The 18,204-nt window shown below is 42.2% G+C and overlaps 1 protein-coding gene across 2 annotated transcripts in view; it reads right to left on the minus strand.

Moving 5' to 3' along the window:
* SOS2 (SOS Ras/Rho guanine nucleotide exchange factor 2) overlaps nucleotides 1-18,204 on the minus strand; it is a 292,583-nt gene that overhangs the window by 152,581 nt on the left and 121,798 nt on the right. For both annotated transcript variants that reach the window (XM_033951288.1, XM_033951289.1), the window contains 3 exons: nucleotides 12,288-12,431; nucleotides 11,738-11,848; nucleotides 813-911 (listed from right to left, as the gene is read on the minus strand). In XM_033951288.1, coding sequence (XP_033807179.1) covers nucleotides 813-911; nucleotides 11,738-11,848; nucleotides 12,288-12,431 — 354 coding nt within the window. The remainder of the gene's footprint in view (nucleotides 1-812; nucleotides 912-11,737; nucleotides 11,849-12,287; nucleotides 12,432-18,204) is intronic.

The following is an 18,204-nucleotide window of genomic DNA, read 5'->3' on the forward strand; positions in this document are numbered from 1 at the left end:
TAACAGCTTTGACACCGATGATGGTCTCCAAGCTTTGGAGCATCCTCGATGCTCCTGACAACTAATTGAAAAGTTTTTCATGTAGTAGTCGTATAGCCTTCAAAGATCTTTTTTGTAGCTGGCAGTAATGCTTACAAGATACTACCCGATGATCAGGTCCCAGACACTGGAGGCACCAATTGTGTGGATCAGTGCCCAAAATGATCTGGTTGCACCAAGTGCACCGCTTAAATCCACTAGAAGGCTTGGACATCGAGGGAAAAACCACCAATGTGAAGTCAAAGGACTAAATTGTCCCAAGGAGGTCGAGTAGATCGTAAGCCGAAAAATGGTCAATGCTCCCAGCCTAAAAATAGGCTCCATGGGGCCAGAAGACCCCATAAACAAAAGTGGAAAAAATTAAAAGGAAATAAAGGAAAAGAGAAAAGAGAGAAAAAGAAGGTTACTGAAGAAAACAAAGACAGGAAAGCACAAAAACAAGGAAAAAAATTTGACATACTTTGGAGTAGCTCCAAAAATACAGCTTCTCAGTAAATTGATGATCCCACAAGCCGACATTGGGTGGAAAGGCACTGGCGCATGCAAAGTATGCGCAGTCTCGAGACTTTTGAAAACGTTTTAAAGAGACAGTACACTTTTGTACTGCCCGTACCGAAGCTCCGTGAATGATGTCACCCTTATGTAAGAATATACTGTCTGCTTGCCCTGGGATAAATATTTTAACAACAGGAACCAGCACCTCCTCCGAGTTCTGGTCAGCAACACAAGAAAGAAGGCAATTTTGAGAAGATAACAAAGAAACACTTTCTTACCTGCAACAATTCAAAGTAATGCAAACAGTGGTATACAGGGACCAAAAGGAGTCGTGGTAGAACGTATCTCACAGCTTCCCTAAACCCTTCGGCAATAGACTGAAACAAAACAAACGTGCTATGATATAACCAGATAAAGAGAATTAGGTATACATTTTAACTGAAATATGCATAAAAATATATCTTTTAAATAAAGAATTATACCAACAAAACATTAAAACTTGACTACACTTCAGAAGGTATGTTTAGCCATAAGCTTTTATATATTTTTTTAAATATACATACATATATTTTTTTTTAATATACATACATATATAGTTATAACACCCCATGAAATATTCAGTTCTTTCTTAAGAAATGTTCCCATATCGATGTCAAATCTTTTTCTTATTTATCTCTGGAAAAGAAAGTGATGTAATTGCAGGTAAACAACAAAAGTTTTCCTTGATTTACTCATGATAAAAAAGATATCCACAAAAATGTTTATTCTAACTGAGGAATAAATTAGGACACCCCCACATATCCTCACATGTGGGACTCCCTAGCTTACTACAATGGGATGGAGGGAGAGCTCTGGAACTAATAGCTTTCTTAAGTGCAGACTCCACCAAGAGAGACTGATGTTGCAAATGAGGTTTATCAAATCCTGGACAAGATTGTACCCTTAAAGTAGCTCAAATCACACACAAGTGTATCACATCAGGTGCACATGATTAGAACATCGTTACTCAGCATTTTGAAGGTGGTTTGCTCTACTTAAACCTCAGACATTTAGTTTGGTGTGCTCATGACTGCTGCAGTGAGATCAAAAGAGCTGTCTCAGCTGGCCTGGAATGTCCTCTCCGACGTCAGAATTGACGTCGGAAAGACTTCTTGTCGGTGGGGAGAGGTAAGATTGCAGCAGCGCGAGCCGTGGGATAGGAAGGGCAGGAGGACCCGGACCTGGCCGGCTGTGCACCCCCCCAAGACGTGCACCCAGGGCAGACCACCACCCCCCCTTGGTACGCCACTGAGTCTCATTGAAGAGAAACCTCAACAGTCACAGCCAGAATTCAGGAGCTAGTTGAATAGCGACCATCACCTGCTGGGAGATAGAGCATACTGAAGATACAGGAGGAGTGCCAGCCAATAGGACCACCTATTAATCAGTTTCTCTATCTCCGCCTGCTGGTAGATGTGTGCTATCCCATTGGTCTCTGGATTCATCTGCTGCTGTTGCTAAGGAAAGGCTATTTTTAAACTGTTTATCCAAATGCAAGCATATAAGTTCATGACCACTGCAGCTGTCCAAATCTCACCGCGTCTGGAAAGGTAGAACATTTTAGCCATCATGCTGTGATTTTCTTCAGGGTGTGCTGTGAGGTCTGCAGTTTGTCTTTATATTTAGTAGATCCTCAAACCTTATTGCCTGGGGCATGAAGTGATTGAGACAGGAAAGTTTGTTGGTCATGAATTTGAATTTTAGCAGTAAGTCCATTGGCACAACTTTAAATTCTGGAAGCTGGAAATTAATTGGAACACTTCTGACTTGGGGAGAGGAAGAGGACCCGGATGCAAACTGCAGACCTCACAACACACCTTGAAGAAAAGCCACAGCATGATGGCTGAAATGTCAGGGGGTGCTTACGTTTGATATGTCTCGATGGAGAGGTCCCAGGAGTATGAGGAACTGAATGTCACAACTCATGCCTCGTAGAAACAGGCGAATGAGGATCCCTCGTAGCATGCCTCAACAGAGGAGTCCGGGAACTGGACCTCGAGATGGAGAAGCATAAGGAGTTGAAAGCTTCGGAGTTCAAGACCTATGCCTGGTTTTTGAAGGGGTCTCAATGGGCCTTGAAGAACAAGGTAGAGAAGACTCCTTATCCTTGTGCGAAGACTGGTGCCTCGATGACGAGGAATGCTTTGAATGAGACCTCGATCAAGGCTTCTCCACCACCTCTCGAGCAGGTTGAGTAGCCAGAGACCCAGACCTGGAAGGACGAGGTAAGGAATCAATGGATGACAAAGACCGAGACCTAACAGGTTTTGCTCGTTGGATGAGTATTCCCTATTTTTAGAGGCACGCTTCAGAGGAGGTCTCGTAGAGGCTGGCATGACTGCACTCGTTATCTGGACTGCCTGAGACTCAGCTGGAGGCTTCTTAGCTAGCATACCTGTGGAGGGAAGAGCAGACTTGACTGAGCACAAGACCTTAGGAGACACAGCAGACGAGGCCTTCACGGACGAGGGCAACTTGCTCGAGGTCGAGAACTTGGCCGACAAGGCCACCAACGAGGTCGAGGCCTTTTCTGTAGACGGTTCCATGGAACCAAAGAACTGCTGGATCTGGACACAATGTCTCCATAGAGCTCTTTTTTGAAAGGTAGCACAGCGTGGGCACGACGCAGGACAATGTTCGGGTCCCAAGCACTTAATACACCAACAGTGCAGGTCGGTGAGTAAAATCACCCGGTTACACTGGCTACAACTTTTGAAGCCCGTAACAGGCCGGGACATAGAAAAAAATACAGCCGCAGCCAAACGAGGGTCGGCGGCAGGGCCTGAGCCCAAGCCCCGCCGGACGAGAAACGACGAAAAGAAGATGAAAACTTTTTTTTTTTTTGAAGAGACGCACCATACAGCGACTACTAAAATAAAAATAAAGAATTAAAGAAGAAAAGCCATGGTGCGAGAAGGCAGAACTCAAAGTCGGGCAGAGCTGAGAAAACAGGTGCTTCTTGGCTCCTTGGAAAAACGAGAATTGAGGTACCTCAGAGGAGACGCATGACCTATGTTTGGCGGGAAGGCACTCGCGCATGCACGGTGCAGCACTCGCAAACTTTTTGAAAGTTCTTCAAGCAAGTCTGCTTGCAAGGCTGTCCACTACGGGGCTCCTTGGATGACATCACCCACATGTCAAGAATATGCTGCCTGCTTGTCCTGGGATAAAATGGAAAATATGTTTTCTTTCACTGTGAACCTAAACAAATCAAATCTCATGGAAATCTTAATACAGACATATGATCTTTTAAGCCAGTACACACAACCTACTCATTTAATGTGTTCAGCTGTAAAACCTTTTTTTTCTTTTCTTTTAAAACTTCAACTATGCAACAGTTGAAATAAGAAAGAGGGAAAAGATGGCACGAACTCCTCATTGCATTTCCTCTATGACAAAGTTTTACATAGATGTGAATCCTAGACCAAAGGCTCTGAATATACAGTGAATCACCCTGTCACTTTAAAATATGCTGACTTAATACGTTTACTGAAAAACAATCTTGAAACTACTGAGACAGCCATCCCCACTCTAACCCATTTTAAGTTTCTGAGCACAAAACCATCCACTGTCCTTTTACTTGAATAAGCCTGGGTCAGCAAAGATATGCAAACCTTTCCACTTCCAGCTAGCTGACTCATTGAAATTCAGGACAGTTTAAGAGCAGGTGCATTCAGCCCTAGCATAAGAAAGATTTTCACTCCACCGTTTCATTTCAAAGACAAAATGGGATCTTCTGTAGTAGAGACACAGCCTGTAGTGAGCCAAACGTGGACTCTCTCAGATCCTCTAACAAGGACAGCTCCTATCCATAGAGACAAGGGGAGAAAAGGATGATTCAAACAGCAGAGGTTGTTTACTAGCAAAGTGTGTGTTGGGGGGGAGGGTCCCAATAGACAGCAAGGGAATACAGTTACAAAATAAGGTGACTTTTTTATTTATTATTTTTTTTTTTTTTACTGTTCCATCTTTATAAGGCGACATCATTGTTGTTGAGGGAGGGCAAGATGGTGTGGCTACTTTCTCCTGCTGTCCAAACTGGTAACTCCACCTTCTCCCTGAACAATCAGCGGAGATGAAGCCATACGATGAGGTGGTTCCAAAGCCAATGGTGGCCTGGATCTGGAATGTGGGGAAATCCACAGATGTGGTTGGAGAGGTGGTTGGAGAGAAATAGTGATCAGACAAAAAAAGCTGTACAAAATAGATTGTTCAAATGTGACATCCAGGCACACTGAGGTGTCAAGTAGCAATATCTCATGAACATATGTTTCGAAGCCCAAGTTACAGGCCAAACTGAATTTAACAGTAGATGCCACTTTTGCACGGAGCCTATATATTTCAATATAGCCTGTTAAAGGCAGGATGGCTTTATTAAATAAATTGATACAGTCCACTACCCAAATGGAGAGGGTACATTTGATTATTGCATCCTTGAGTTGTTCAGATTAAATGAGAGCTGCTTTAGAGCTCCATAGTGCCCTATAGATAGTAAAGAAGAGCATGTCTCCAGGCCATTGACAGCAGGGTTTTCTCCAGTTCAATATTTTTATTAAGCTTTATGAAAAGATACAGTCCAAAAATGCATTCAGATACATGTACGACACCTGGATCTCGAAACTAATAACACTTAGTGTAACACAGCAGTAACTACAATCAATTGTAATTGGGTTTGAAACCTTCTAAGAGATCCAAAGTACTTGGACTGTTTATAAGAAAACAGAAAGAAAGAAAGAAGGAGAGAAAAGATAAAAGAAAGAGAAGGAGAGAAAGAGAAAGAGAGAAGGACAGGAGTGTCTATGAAATAGATCTAACATAGGAGTCTAAGAATTTCCAAGGTGAGTTGCATAGTGTCATGTTCATGGATAGTCGAGCAATATTTTTCTTCTCATAAGCATATGATTCAAATTTATGATACATGCACAAAGATTTCCACCAAAAAGTATAATCCAATGATGAAGAGGATTTCCAATTCTTCAATATATGCATAAGGGCAGTCACAAACATAGTGTCAATAAGTTTAGGAGGACAATTCGAAAGAATAAAGCAGGGGTGCTGAGATCTGAGAATTATAATATCCAAAGAAAGTTCATCCGAACAGTTAGTAACATGCTTTATAGTGTCTCAAATGCGAGACCAGAAGGAGCGAACTGGAGTGCAGTGGAAGAGCATATGATCAAGGGTTCCGGCCTCCTTCATACAATTCCAGCATATAGAGTTTTGTTTAAGGTTGGCTTTCCACATCCGAAAAGGAGTCCATACCGCATTCCACATGACGAAGAACATTGACTGTGAAACTCTGGAAGATAAGAGAGGACGATTTGTCGAGGACCAAAAAAGATCCCAGTCAACATCAGTAAGAGGGGTTGTTAGTATGGATTCCCAGTGTTTCATGGAATGAGGAGAAAAGATAAAGGAGTTGTCCCTTAGTATGCTGTAAAATAAAGAGATTGCTTTGCCCTTCGATATAGCCAGTAAAGACCAATGGCGTATAGTGTGAATGGATAACTCAAAGTCAAATCGTAGGGACTGAGAGGATATTGCTTCAGTGAGGGAAAGCCATTGAGAAAATGTGGAAGGAGGTAATGAGTATGTAGAGCAGAGTGTGTTGAAAGGCACAATAGAGGTCTGAGTAGTTATTTGATGAGGAAACCATAGCCCAGCCTGCTGCCATCTTTTCCATGAAAGTGACTTTCCGTTGTGTTGGAGTTTGGGGTTGTTCCAAATAGACACAAATGGGCTATCTTTGATTGAAATTTCTGCTATTGCATCTAATAGATGAAGGGCATGCTGCGTCGCACTCAACAGAGAGTATCTTCTCAAATGTCTAGGGATTGGAATTGTTGCCATACAAGAGACATGTAGTGGTGTACATATAAATCGTTCCATCTCGAACCAAGCTGGAGGGTCCTGGGAACAGGGGTCCGTGATCCAATAAGCTCCATATTTGGCCAATGATGCAATATAGTAAAAGTAGAAATCTGGTAAATTTAAACCGCCATGAACTTTGGAGGCTTTCAATTTGGTAAGAGCAATTCGAGGCTTTTTCTTATTCCAAACAAATTCAGAAATTTTTTTATCCAGCCACTGAAAAAATGTTTTCTTACATAAAGATGGGAGCATTGAGAGGATATAGTTTATTTGGGGGGCAAGAGTCATTTTGATGGAAGCAATCCTGCCCCACCAAGATAAATATAGTGGAGACCAACGAGATATAGGCCGACCTTGATCCCTCCATTCCATCAAATTACCGCCCTATAGCAAATATCCCTCTCCTAACCAAGCTATTAGAATCTATCATATCCACCCAACTCTCTTCCTACCTAGAAAGATTCTCTATCCTCCTACCCCACCAATTCGGCTTCAGACCCAACTTCAGCACCGAATCCCTCCTGGCCTCACTAATCTCTAAAGTGCAACAACTCCAATCGCGTAACAAATCTGCTGTTCTTCTTCAATTCGACCTCTCCGCAGCCTTCGATGTCGTTCACCACGACATCCTAATCTTCCAACTCTCCGAAATAGGCATAAGCTCCACTGTCCTAGACTGGTTCTCGAAATTCCTACGCTTCCGCTCCTACACCGTAAACACAAACGGTACCTCATCCCCCCCCTGGAAGCCGAAATGTGGAGTCCCGCAAGGCTCCCCCCTCTCCCCTATCCTTTTCAACATCTACATGTCCTCTCTGAAACTACTTCATCTATCCCCCCTAGAAACTCTCTACTCCTACGCTGACGACATCCTCATCCTCCTTGAGACCGACTCGAACCTCTCTAACCTCACCGAAAACATATCCTCATGTATCACGAACCTCCAATCCTGGGCCCAATCTGTACAAATGAAACTAAATGAGTCCAAAACAAAACTACTTTGGCTCGGCCCTATTTCAGACCATTTACCCTCCTCCATTCCACTACCTTCCGGCCCCACTCTCCAGCTCGAGTTTTCAAGCAAAGTCCTAGGCTTCATCCTAGACTCCTCCCTCTCCTTCAGTGATCACCTCAACTCCCTGGTAAAAAAATGCTTCTTTAGCCTCCATATGTTGAGGAAAGTAAGATCCTACTTTCACCATTCTCATTTCGCCATCCTCGTTCAATCCACCATCCTCTCCAGACTGGACTACTGCAACTCCCTCTATATATGCCTAACTAAGAAAAACCTCCACAGACTTCAACTAATTCAGAACGCCGCGGCCAAGCTTATTTTCACAAAGGGCAAGTTTGATCACGTCTCCCCTCTCCTCTCCAAGCTTCACTGGCTCCCAGTATACTCCAGAGTCCTCTACAAATGTGCCTGCTTATCCTTCAAGATTCTACATGGCATCCTACCCCCCGTTATCCCACTCCTTTGGAATTCCTCTAACCCACTCTCCTCTAGATCCTCCCAAAAACTGAAACTATCTTTCCCATCTACAAAAGGTATATCCCGCGCGGGAAAACTTGGAACATCCCTCCCTTTTAGAACCACAGAACTCTGGAACAACCTCCCATCCCCGCTCAGAAATGTTAGCTCCTTCCAATCCTTCCGTAAACATCTGAAAACTTGGCTCTTTTCAAAAATATAATCACCCCTCGTTCTCTAGTACCCTGTTCCCTCCCTATCTTCTTATTCCCTCTCCCATATCCATCTTTGTAGTTTCCTTTTCCTCCTAACCTCTGTAAACCGTGCCGAGCTCTGCGCTTGCGGAGATGATGCGGTATACAAACCTAAGGTTTAGTTTAGTTTAGTTTAGTTCAGGACTACGTTTTTGATTTTAGACAGCAGGGTTTTCTCAACTGAACAGGACTAGGGAATAGGAAAAATAATGGCAGGACAAAGCTTTGAGTTAGATGGAGTCTGATGACCTCTTGGGTCAAAGCTTGGGGTTGGCTCCATAGAGCTACCTTGGTAGGACAAACGTGGATGTATTGTGGCCACCAAAAAGAAAGCTTTCCACGAGAAGTATTTTACTAGTGATCCAAAAGAGGATTAAATGCAGATTCAGCATGCAGATGAAGTCCCACACAAGACAGGTTATAAATGGGGAGCTTTATAAGGAGAAGTACTTTAATGAATAGTGATAGCAGTTGATGAGCCAACACCAATCTCCCCCCACCCCAACCAGGTCAAGGTAGGCTGTAAATGATGATAAATGTAGGCACTCATTTTTGGCCTTAGCTGGAGAGCACAAAGACAGTACAAAAGTTCTGGGACTGGATAGCATAACATGTCCTGTGTTTTAGAAATAACAGTGGGCAACATGGGTCAATTTAAGCTGGTAGGATTTCTTAGAGGAGAGTTTTGTGGTGCAGTGATTAAAGTTACAGCCTCAGCACCCTGGGGTTATGGGTTCAAACCCACGCTGATTCTTGTAACCCTGGGCAAGTCACTTAATCCCCCCATTGCCCCAGGTACATTAGACAGATTGTGAGCCCACCGGGACAGATGGGAAAAAATGCTTGAGTACCTGAATAAATTAATGTAAACTGTTCTGAGCTCCCTTGGGAGAACGGTATAGAAAATTGAATAAAAAATAAATAAAAAAGCATGATGCTAATGGACACTTTATAGCAGTGGTAGCTGCCATATCATGTGCCCTTCAATAGCCATGCCATCAGTGAGAAGGATCTGATACTGGAGTATAAGAGACTGCGCCCCTCCCCCATTAGTCAGAAGAGAGGACTGGGTTCCCAAGACACCAGTTGATCTCATGCAAGGACAATAAGCCAAAGGCATCATGTCTGATAATGTGTGAAGGGGTAGAGTCGCTATCACCCCAATCACCACTGAGAGAAAGCTGAATGGAGAAGCCCTATGCTAAAACCTGCTGGGTATAGGCTCTTCCTAGCAGGCCAAGCAAAGCAAGCTCATTTGCATGTTGAGTCAAGTTGGAACAGATCTCACCCATGAGAAACAGGAGCTTGCAGACAAGACCCAGAGCCAAGAAAGACAAGTGAGGGAGAGTTCCTGGCAACAAGAACTCCTAAGAGTGACCCTTGGGGGGATGCATGTTGGCATTCGCCTAACATCCAGTAAGTTCAAATCTGAATTCACTAATGACCAACAGATCTGCAGGGACCAAGGTACCAGGAGACCTGAGTAACCAATGTGAATGGTGGTGACCAAGAGTCCAAAGTAACCAGTAGTGACTGGAAGAGACCAGAAAGAGACCAGAGACGCTTGAGTGACCAGTCAGCAGTCTCTACCAACAGCAACAAAGTGACTGCCCAACATAATGCTACTAAGAAGTTATAGGTTTTGTCCTGAAAGTTCTTTTCTATAATGTTTGACAGCAAAGGGAGACTGATTCCAGTTGATGGAAAAGAAGTCATGAGCCAATCTGCCCTTAGTAAGCCTGTGGGAATAGAAAAATTAGCACATGCTGTTCTGCTAGGAGGCAAACAGGTCTACTCTGTGCATTTCCCATTACAACTAGTTGAGTTCACTCAGTAGATAGGCTGTTTGTAGAACTGTGACTGTAGAACTAGCCAAGTCCCACTAGACCACTTCTCTGGAAAGATTGAGAGTGCCTGCATCTTCTTGCTTGTAAAGAATCTGGCTATTTGGTTGTCAGTGTGGATAAGGATGACTTTCCTGATGTTCCAATGCCTGAAGACACACAAGTTGTGAAAGATAAGACTGAGTTCCAACTGGCTGATACAAAAAGCCCTCTTGCAGTTCATCAACAGTTTCTGAGTGCAAAACTGGAAGAATTGCACTCCTCATCCTGCTGTAGTAACATCAAATATAAGAGTGACATTGTGCTGAGATGGTTGAAAAGTGTACCTTTCTCTGCTGGTGGGAAGTATCCTCCATCCTCAAAGTGCATGTATCTTGGCTGATATTACTTGAAGGTCTGTCATCCAGACAGCTGACCCCACTGATGTGTAAGCCGCCATAAAACAGTTTCATACATAGCTGTACAAAGAATAAAGGCTGCCATATGCCCTGACACTCAGACAGCATGAGTGAAAGCCATCTGCATTATGGACAACTGTTGACAGAGCATGCTCACAGTGCATCTCTGTTGAGAAAATATGCCATATTCTGCTGATTCATTAAGTGAGCACCTATGAAGAATATATTAGGAGCTTCCACCATCAGCCTGCACAGACCTCAGCTCTTGGAAGAGTTTTGCTGGGGTGAACCTCTGACCTAACAGTTGGTTTCGGTGTTCCTCACCAGGCAGGCTTGTCGTGCCTATTCACACCATGGCTGTTGCTATTTCTTGCTAGAGGTCATCTTGTTTCTATCTGGGGGTTCCTATATAAACCCAGTCACAGGCTAGTTTATAGAAAACTATAGTCTCCTTCCCACTGGTAGTCAGTCAAAGCTAGGCATCAACATGGTACTATCAGAGGCTGACCCTACTGATTACTTCTCCTTCTGTGACTTGTCTATATGAATAGGAGAAGGCTTTCTTTTGTTGAGAAAGCAGGCAGGTATAGGGTTGCTTTTGCTTATGAGGGTATGGCTGCAGGAGTTTCAGTTATAGGGTTGGAATTGCTTAAGAGGATAGGGCTGCAGAAGTTTCAAGTTTATTTAAGTCTTGATATACTGCCCATCATAGTGCATCTGCTAGATAAGCTAGTTAGTAGGAGATAGGAGAGAGAGAAAACAGATATAGAGAAGAGAAGAGGAACTCAAAAAAATGATAGTACAGAGAGAAGTATTAGCAGGCTACTATTTCAGCTGCATCCTGGGGGTAGGCAATGGAAGGGAAGGGAACTAATGAAAGGAAGGGGTCATTATTCAAAGGCATCTTTATACAGAAATGTTGAGGACAGATTTAAATCTTTCTAATGAGGACTCCGATTGAAGATATAAAGGAAGTGAATTCCATAAAGAGGGGCCTGTCATTGAGAAAATGCTACCTCTAGTAGATTCATATATAATTTGGCTGGTAGATAAGACAATATGCAAATTCTGTGGAGGAGGCACTGTGATTGATGCTGCTTCTTGTAAGCTGTTGGGGCTAGCAAAGAGAAGAAGGCTGGTCTGTAGGCTATGAAGGCAGTTTGCAAAGGGTAGAGCAGTAGCTGCCTAGCTTGTCTTTCTAAAATAGGTTTTAAAAGAGTGCCTTTTTGGAATTTCCAAATAGTTATCCTGTTATAAAATTATCTCCTACTGTATATGTATAGGTGGTCCTTCTAACAAAAAAAACACATTAAACAAAACATTTACCTGAAAATGTAGTGCTACAGCAGGCTTGGCCATTAGAGTATTAAAATGCTCCTGGAATTGTGGAGAAAGGATATCTTGGGACAACGTTTCATATGGATCAAAGGCTTGTTCCTGGATTAAGGCAGATAAACAAAAAGCCACTATTAATAAAGATAAAACTTTACAAAATCTTTCACAGCTATAACTTCAATTTCACTTTAAGGGGAATATATTTGAAAAAAATGTAATGTACTCAAAAATAAAGAAACTGAAAAATATCAAATAACCTGAGTTTCAAAATCATGACAGAAGTCAGTTTCTTCAAGCTTGCTGCAGCAGAAGCCTTAATTCAAAAGTACCATAAACATGAGATTTAATGTATTTTCAATTTGGCTTCTCTGGTAAATAAGAGCTGTAGGTTTGTAGGCTGTAACTAGAGCATAAGCATTTTGCTTTTTTCTGTTGTGCAGTATGAAGAGCCTGAAGCCTTCCTGACCTCCTGAAGCAGGAGTAACTCTGCAAATTAGGCTTGCATGTAGAATGCATTTAAATGACCACTTTGTATACATACTTCTGCCAGATCCTCAAAGCAGCTGCCAACCAAGGGATGAGGACTACTCTCATCTGTCATTTCCACTGTGTCTTCAATCAACCCCAGCAGCTTCACAGTTAGCTCATGTATGTCCAGAATGTTGCTGAATATCACATCAATATCCTGAAGATAGAAAGTGTAAGTGAGAAATGAGTAATGCTGCACCCAGATCTGAACACACACATGATGTGAACTCTAGTCTAACAAATCATTTTCAGAAGAGTTTCCCTGCAGGTAAACCATTTGAAACAAGACTTCAATTAGGAAAGAAGAAAAAGATATTACAAAAAGGAATACCACTGCCTCGTCCCTGTAATTTGACACAAGTAGATAGGTCAGTCCTCACTGTAAACCAGATCACACAATGAGTCAAGTAAACTAATCCATAACCCATTTGTAGTACAACCCCACCATGTAACTGGTAACCTATGACCCACCCACAATATATTGAATATAATAAAGTACAATTAATTCTTTAACTGCTGCATTAGTCACTACTTAAAAGCCTTAGACCTTTAACAAGGAGAACACCATTCCCAAGCATTCTTCCAACCAGCTAATCCTGGGAAGGGCATTCCCTCACATTTGCTCTCAAAATGATCACTGTAATAGATAACTGTGAAGTAATATTTGAAATTGAGCTTGAATAGGTAGGCCCCTGCTTTAAAAAGATGGATCACATAGTTCCTTCCTATTTCTCCTACTGTAAACCGTGTCGAGCTCTACGAACATGGAGATGATGCGGTATACAAACCTAAGGATTAGATTAGATTAGATTAGAATATACAAACCTATGAGCAATCTGACCCACCTATTTTTGTGGCCCATTCAATCAACTGGCCCATAACCCATTGTATGTTCTACACCAGCTGTACTACAGAGCTGCTTGTTTCTCTGTTGGTTCACTTTCAGATGAGAAAGCATTGTGAATCCAGCTGAATTATATAAGAATAAGAGAAGGCTGGATAAACTAGGGAAGAGGGAGAGGGTAGGCACAGGCCTGGACCACCCACCCAACCTTCTCTCCCTCATTGTACTCCTGAATGTTGACTAAACACCAGGTCAACAGTACTGACCTGCTTGCAATCAGGGTTCATGAAGGTTCTTCTAATCTACTACTATAGCTCCTGGGAATACTTAAGTGTTCTGATTTGTTTTTACTAACGCCATCAAAAAACACCTGAAAGATTCATCCAATTGTTCCTAGTCTTCAAGACAGAATAACTAAGCACAGCAAAGTTCTGCAAGGGATTGACTCTGTGAATGCACCAACACTCTTTAACTTGTCAATTTGGCTTAGTACATCTTCCAGATTCACCGAGATTTCTATCAGTTCCTCTGTCATCTCACCCTTGAAAACCATTTCCGGTTCTGGAAGATTTCTTACATCTTCTTCCATAAAGACCAAAGCAAAGAATTCATTCAGTCTCTCCGCTATGGCCTTATCCTCCCTGAGTGCACCTTTTACTCCTTGATCATTCAACGGTCCCACAGTTTCCCTCATAGGCTTTCTGCTTCTGATATACCTAAAAAATTACAGTGGACCTTGGTTTACGAGCATAATTCGTTCCAGAAGCATGCTCGTAAATCAAGTTACTCATATATCAAAGCGAGTTTCCCCATAGGAATGAATGGAAACTCGCTTTGATTCATTCCACCAACCCCCCCCCCCCACCCGAGGCTACTGGCGCTGCTCCATCACCCCCTCCCCTCCGCTCTAACCGGCATCGCACCCCCCCCGAACCGGCATCGCAAACCCGCCCCCCCCCCCCCGCAAGAACCGCATCGCACCCCCGTGCTAAAAGCAGCATCCGCCCGCCCTTCCTCTCAAATATGCTCCTTACCCCCCTTCTGCTGGTTGTGAGAGTGAAAGCAAGCTCCCGCCTCTTGCCTGGGCCAGGCCTTGAAATTACATTCTGTTCTTCAAGAGTTTTCTATAATAGCATTTAAATGGGGTAAAACTATAGGACAGATGTTTAATTTTCAGAAGTTTCGATCATGGAGTATAAATAGCACCACTATTGAAAGAGGGAGTCATACTAAATGTGGGAGATGCCAGTGGTGTGCAAAAACAATAGAGGGCACAGAGTGGTCTATTCCTGGAAAAAATTATATAATACGTTCAAAAACAAATACAACCTGTAATAGTAAAGATGTGGGGTTTGCCATTCTATACCCTTGCAATTTAGTATATATAGGGAGAACAAGTAGATCGGTAAAATCGAGACTGAATGAACATAAGTCTCGGATTATGACAGGAAATGAACAAGCTCCATTGGTATCTCACTGGATTCAGAAAAAACATTCTTTAGAGAGTATAAAATGGCGGGTGATTGAACAGATAAGTGAAGGATGGGTGGGAGGAAATGTAGAGAGAAGTTTGAATTTTAGGGAGCAGAGATGAATTTACCATCTAGGGACGGTAGAGCCAGGGGGCCTGAATGTAGAATTTGAATGGGGCTCCGTGATGGGCTGATTTTCTTCCCAATAGGAAGTAGGAGGCGGGTGAATGGTTTGGTTAAATACGTCATTTAGAAGACGCCGCAGCCATCTTTAGACTAAAAATATAGCTGAGGTGGATCGACTCTGGCGGTTTTGGTAAATATATTCTTTAGTATATAGATAAAAGTAGAATGTATATTTTATAAATTTTGTATTCATTTTTCATACTACAACAAGTGTATCATAGAAATTTATATGATCTCATAAAATATACACTTGATTTTCTTTCATGTATCACTGTAAATACAATATATCATTCTAAATCTTGGAGTTTACCCATATAGTTTGATGTGCAGATTTTCCAATAGGAGCAGGAGTAAATTTATCAACAAATCTTATAGTTTTCCATGTGTCCATTAATATTCTATTATCTTTACGTATTCTAGGTATTTTGATACTAAGAAGAAGACCAAGCCTAAGTGGAAACATGAGCGATCTTTCAATCCATAACCAGTCCGGAAGCTGTTCCAAAAGCTCTGGGAGGACCCAATACATACCTTGGCGCATAATATAGGATTGGTGATACCTATAAAAGTTGGGGAAATTTACCCCACCCTCTTTAATTGGCTTTTGTAAAGACACTAGAGCAATTCTTGCAATTTTACCCAGCCAAATAAATTTGACCAGAATACTATTTAATTTTTTATAAAAAGACCCCTGAAAAAACACTGGTATCATACCCATTTGGTAACAAACCACAGGCAAAATCATCATTTTAATAGTTTGAACTCTTCCCACCAAGATAAATGCAAAGGATTCCATTGCTCACATAACTCTGTTACTTTTTGTAATAAAAACTTTTCATTTACTTTCACTGTCTCTTCAATTGTATTTTTTAACCAAATACCTAAATATTTTATTCCATCTTCCTTCCAAATAAAAGGGAAATAATCAAATAACCCCTTTGCACAATGTAAATTCAAAGGAAGAACTTCTGATGTATAAAGGACGAGGTGCTTTAAGCTTTTATATTTTTAAGAAACAAAGGTATTCTGACTGAGTTTTGTCTTTTTAGGGTAGACCATTGAAAAAGCAATAGGCGAAACATGTCGGGTCTAACCTTCCCAAACTGAAAAAATTGATTATACTAAGTATGCTATGAAGAGAGATGAGATGAATTCAAAGACATAAGCTAAGTTCTTTAGTATATTTATATATTTAAAACTTTATAAAATAATTTTTTGGATGAACTGAATTAATAATATAATGAATGAAATTAAGCACTAAGCACTTTTATAGGAAAATGATAAGGGAGTTGTAGCAATAGCACAATGCACTTTTAAGATTTGAAAGTCAAGAAAAAAGAAGAAGAGCCGATGAGGAATTGACCACTTAAAGCTTGCCGCGATAAAAGTCATTTGATGCGGTGGAGTGGTGGGGCTGAGGCTCATAGACTCTTATAAACTGTCTTTTAAACAATGCAAAAGGTTTAATGAATGCTCAGAGTTAGGAGAATTATCATTGATCATAATCTAAAGCATCCAGAAACTCCTTAGACCATTTAGAGTCAGCTTGAAGAGGAATAGACATGGTCTCAGACATTTTGCTCAAAAATTTACATAAAGAAGGTTTCTCAGTTAATACACGAAGCTCTTAAGAAGGTTGGTGAATAGAATCCTCCGCTGTAGAACCGTGATGGACAGGTTCTTGATCTGAATCTTCCAAAAGATCTGAATCTCGTGTTGTCAGAAGTCGGTGTCAAGTAACTGGTACTGAGGGTTCAAGGTATTTCAACTTCTGCAATACTTTTCCAGACCTCACCGGCGTCGAGTCAGGTGAATTCTGAGTTGAAAAAGATCGGTGCCGGTGACTGGTAGGTGTTGGTTCCTGGAGAAGAAGTGGCAGCACTCATGGAAACTCCACAGCCGGCGCAACCAGTGTTGAAGGCTCAGACCAGACTGGCACCGGTAGAGTTGATGTCGACATGGGAAAAACTTGAGTCGGGAGCAATATTTGTAGCTGATCCCGTAACTCTTCCCTAAGCAATTCCTGAATCTTTTGCTTCAAAGTATGCACCGGTAATGCTGGCTTCTTTGCCGGTACCATCGGTGCGCTCTACGCTCTGGCAATGAGGAGGCCAATGTAAAGGCACTCACCGAAATCAGAGCGGGATGTTTTTTGGGTTTCCTCGAGGTCGGCAGGACTTGGCTCACTGCTGCTTTGACCTGAGGCCCAGAGGGGGTAGGGGAAGGCTTCCTAGCCGGCTTACTCACTGTAAGTTGTGACACCAGAGTTAACGTCGGTGGATCCACCCTCAGTGTCGTCTTGGTCGGTGCGGTCTTGAGCGGCGTGGAAAGTGTCGGAGATGTGTCCATTGCGGCGCCAAACAGTAACCTGTGCTGAAGTAACCGGTTTTTTAGGGTGCGCTTCTAAAGGGACAAGCAGCGGGAGCAAGAGTCGGCACCGTGCTTGGGTCCCAGACACTGCAAGGACAAGCGGTGAGGGTCGGTTAAAGAAATGGCCCGAGCACAGCCACGTACTTTTTGAAACCCGTCGATGGACGGGACATGGATGGGAAGACAGCCGTTGACAAATTGAACTCTATGGTGAAGAGAGTCCATAAGGCCCTAGTGGCCCAAAGCCCATGGCATGAAAATAAAATAAAATAGACTGTCTTTTTTTGGGGGGGGGGAAAAAGAAAGTACTATATAAAAAGAAAAAATTATGACAAAAAAACCCAATCACAATCCGCGAGAGCAGAAAGGCAAGCGAAGAAAAAGCAACTTCAACAGAAGCTGAAGCGCATCTTACTAGCTCCACGGAAACTAGAAAACTGAGGGACTGTGCACACTACATCGGGTGGGAAGGCACTCGCGCATGCTTGGTTCGGGCTATCGTAAACTTTCTAAAGTCTTAAAGTGGCGATGCACTTTTAAAGTGGTCCGTACTGGGGCTCCGTTGGTGACGTCACCCATACGTGAGAATATGCTACCTGCTTGTCCTGGGATAATAACATATTTTAAACCAGAAATTCACATTGTTAACCAAGTTTCCACAATGAAAGCTTAGCCCATAAGAGCAATTCCAATCAATTTGTTGATGAATGTCGTCTTACTATACACTGATCTAGCAAGTTACCTTCAAAAAGCTAATCAGAAAATCATTGTTAGTCCAAGAAAAAAAGGAATGACCTTATTTCATTTATGTTTTCTTTTATTTCAATATTTATTTCTATATATTACATATAGTAATTTATAGTAAACATAGAATCTGTACTAGAGAATGACATGGGGACTATTTACCGTGATAAACCGCGGGTCACCACAGTAAATCCGCAGGAATGGAGACATTTGCAACTGGTTTACCGCAGGAATGAGGACAAGACTTTTCACTGCCCCGCGGGAATGGGGACAAGACCTTTTACCACCCCATGGGAGCAGTGAAAAGTCTTACT

This window comes from Geotrypetes seraphini, chromosome 7 (assembly GCF_902459505.1).
Source record: "Geotrypetes seraphini chromosome 7, aGeoSer1.1, whole genome shotgun sequence".
NCBI lineage: Eukaryota > Metazoa > Chordata > Amphibia > Gymnophiona > Dermophiidae > Geotrypetes > Geotrypetes seraphini.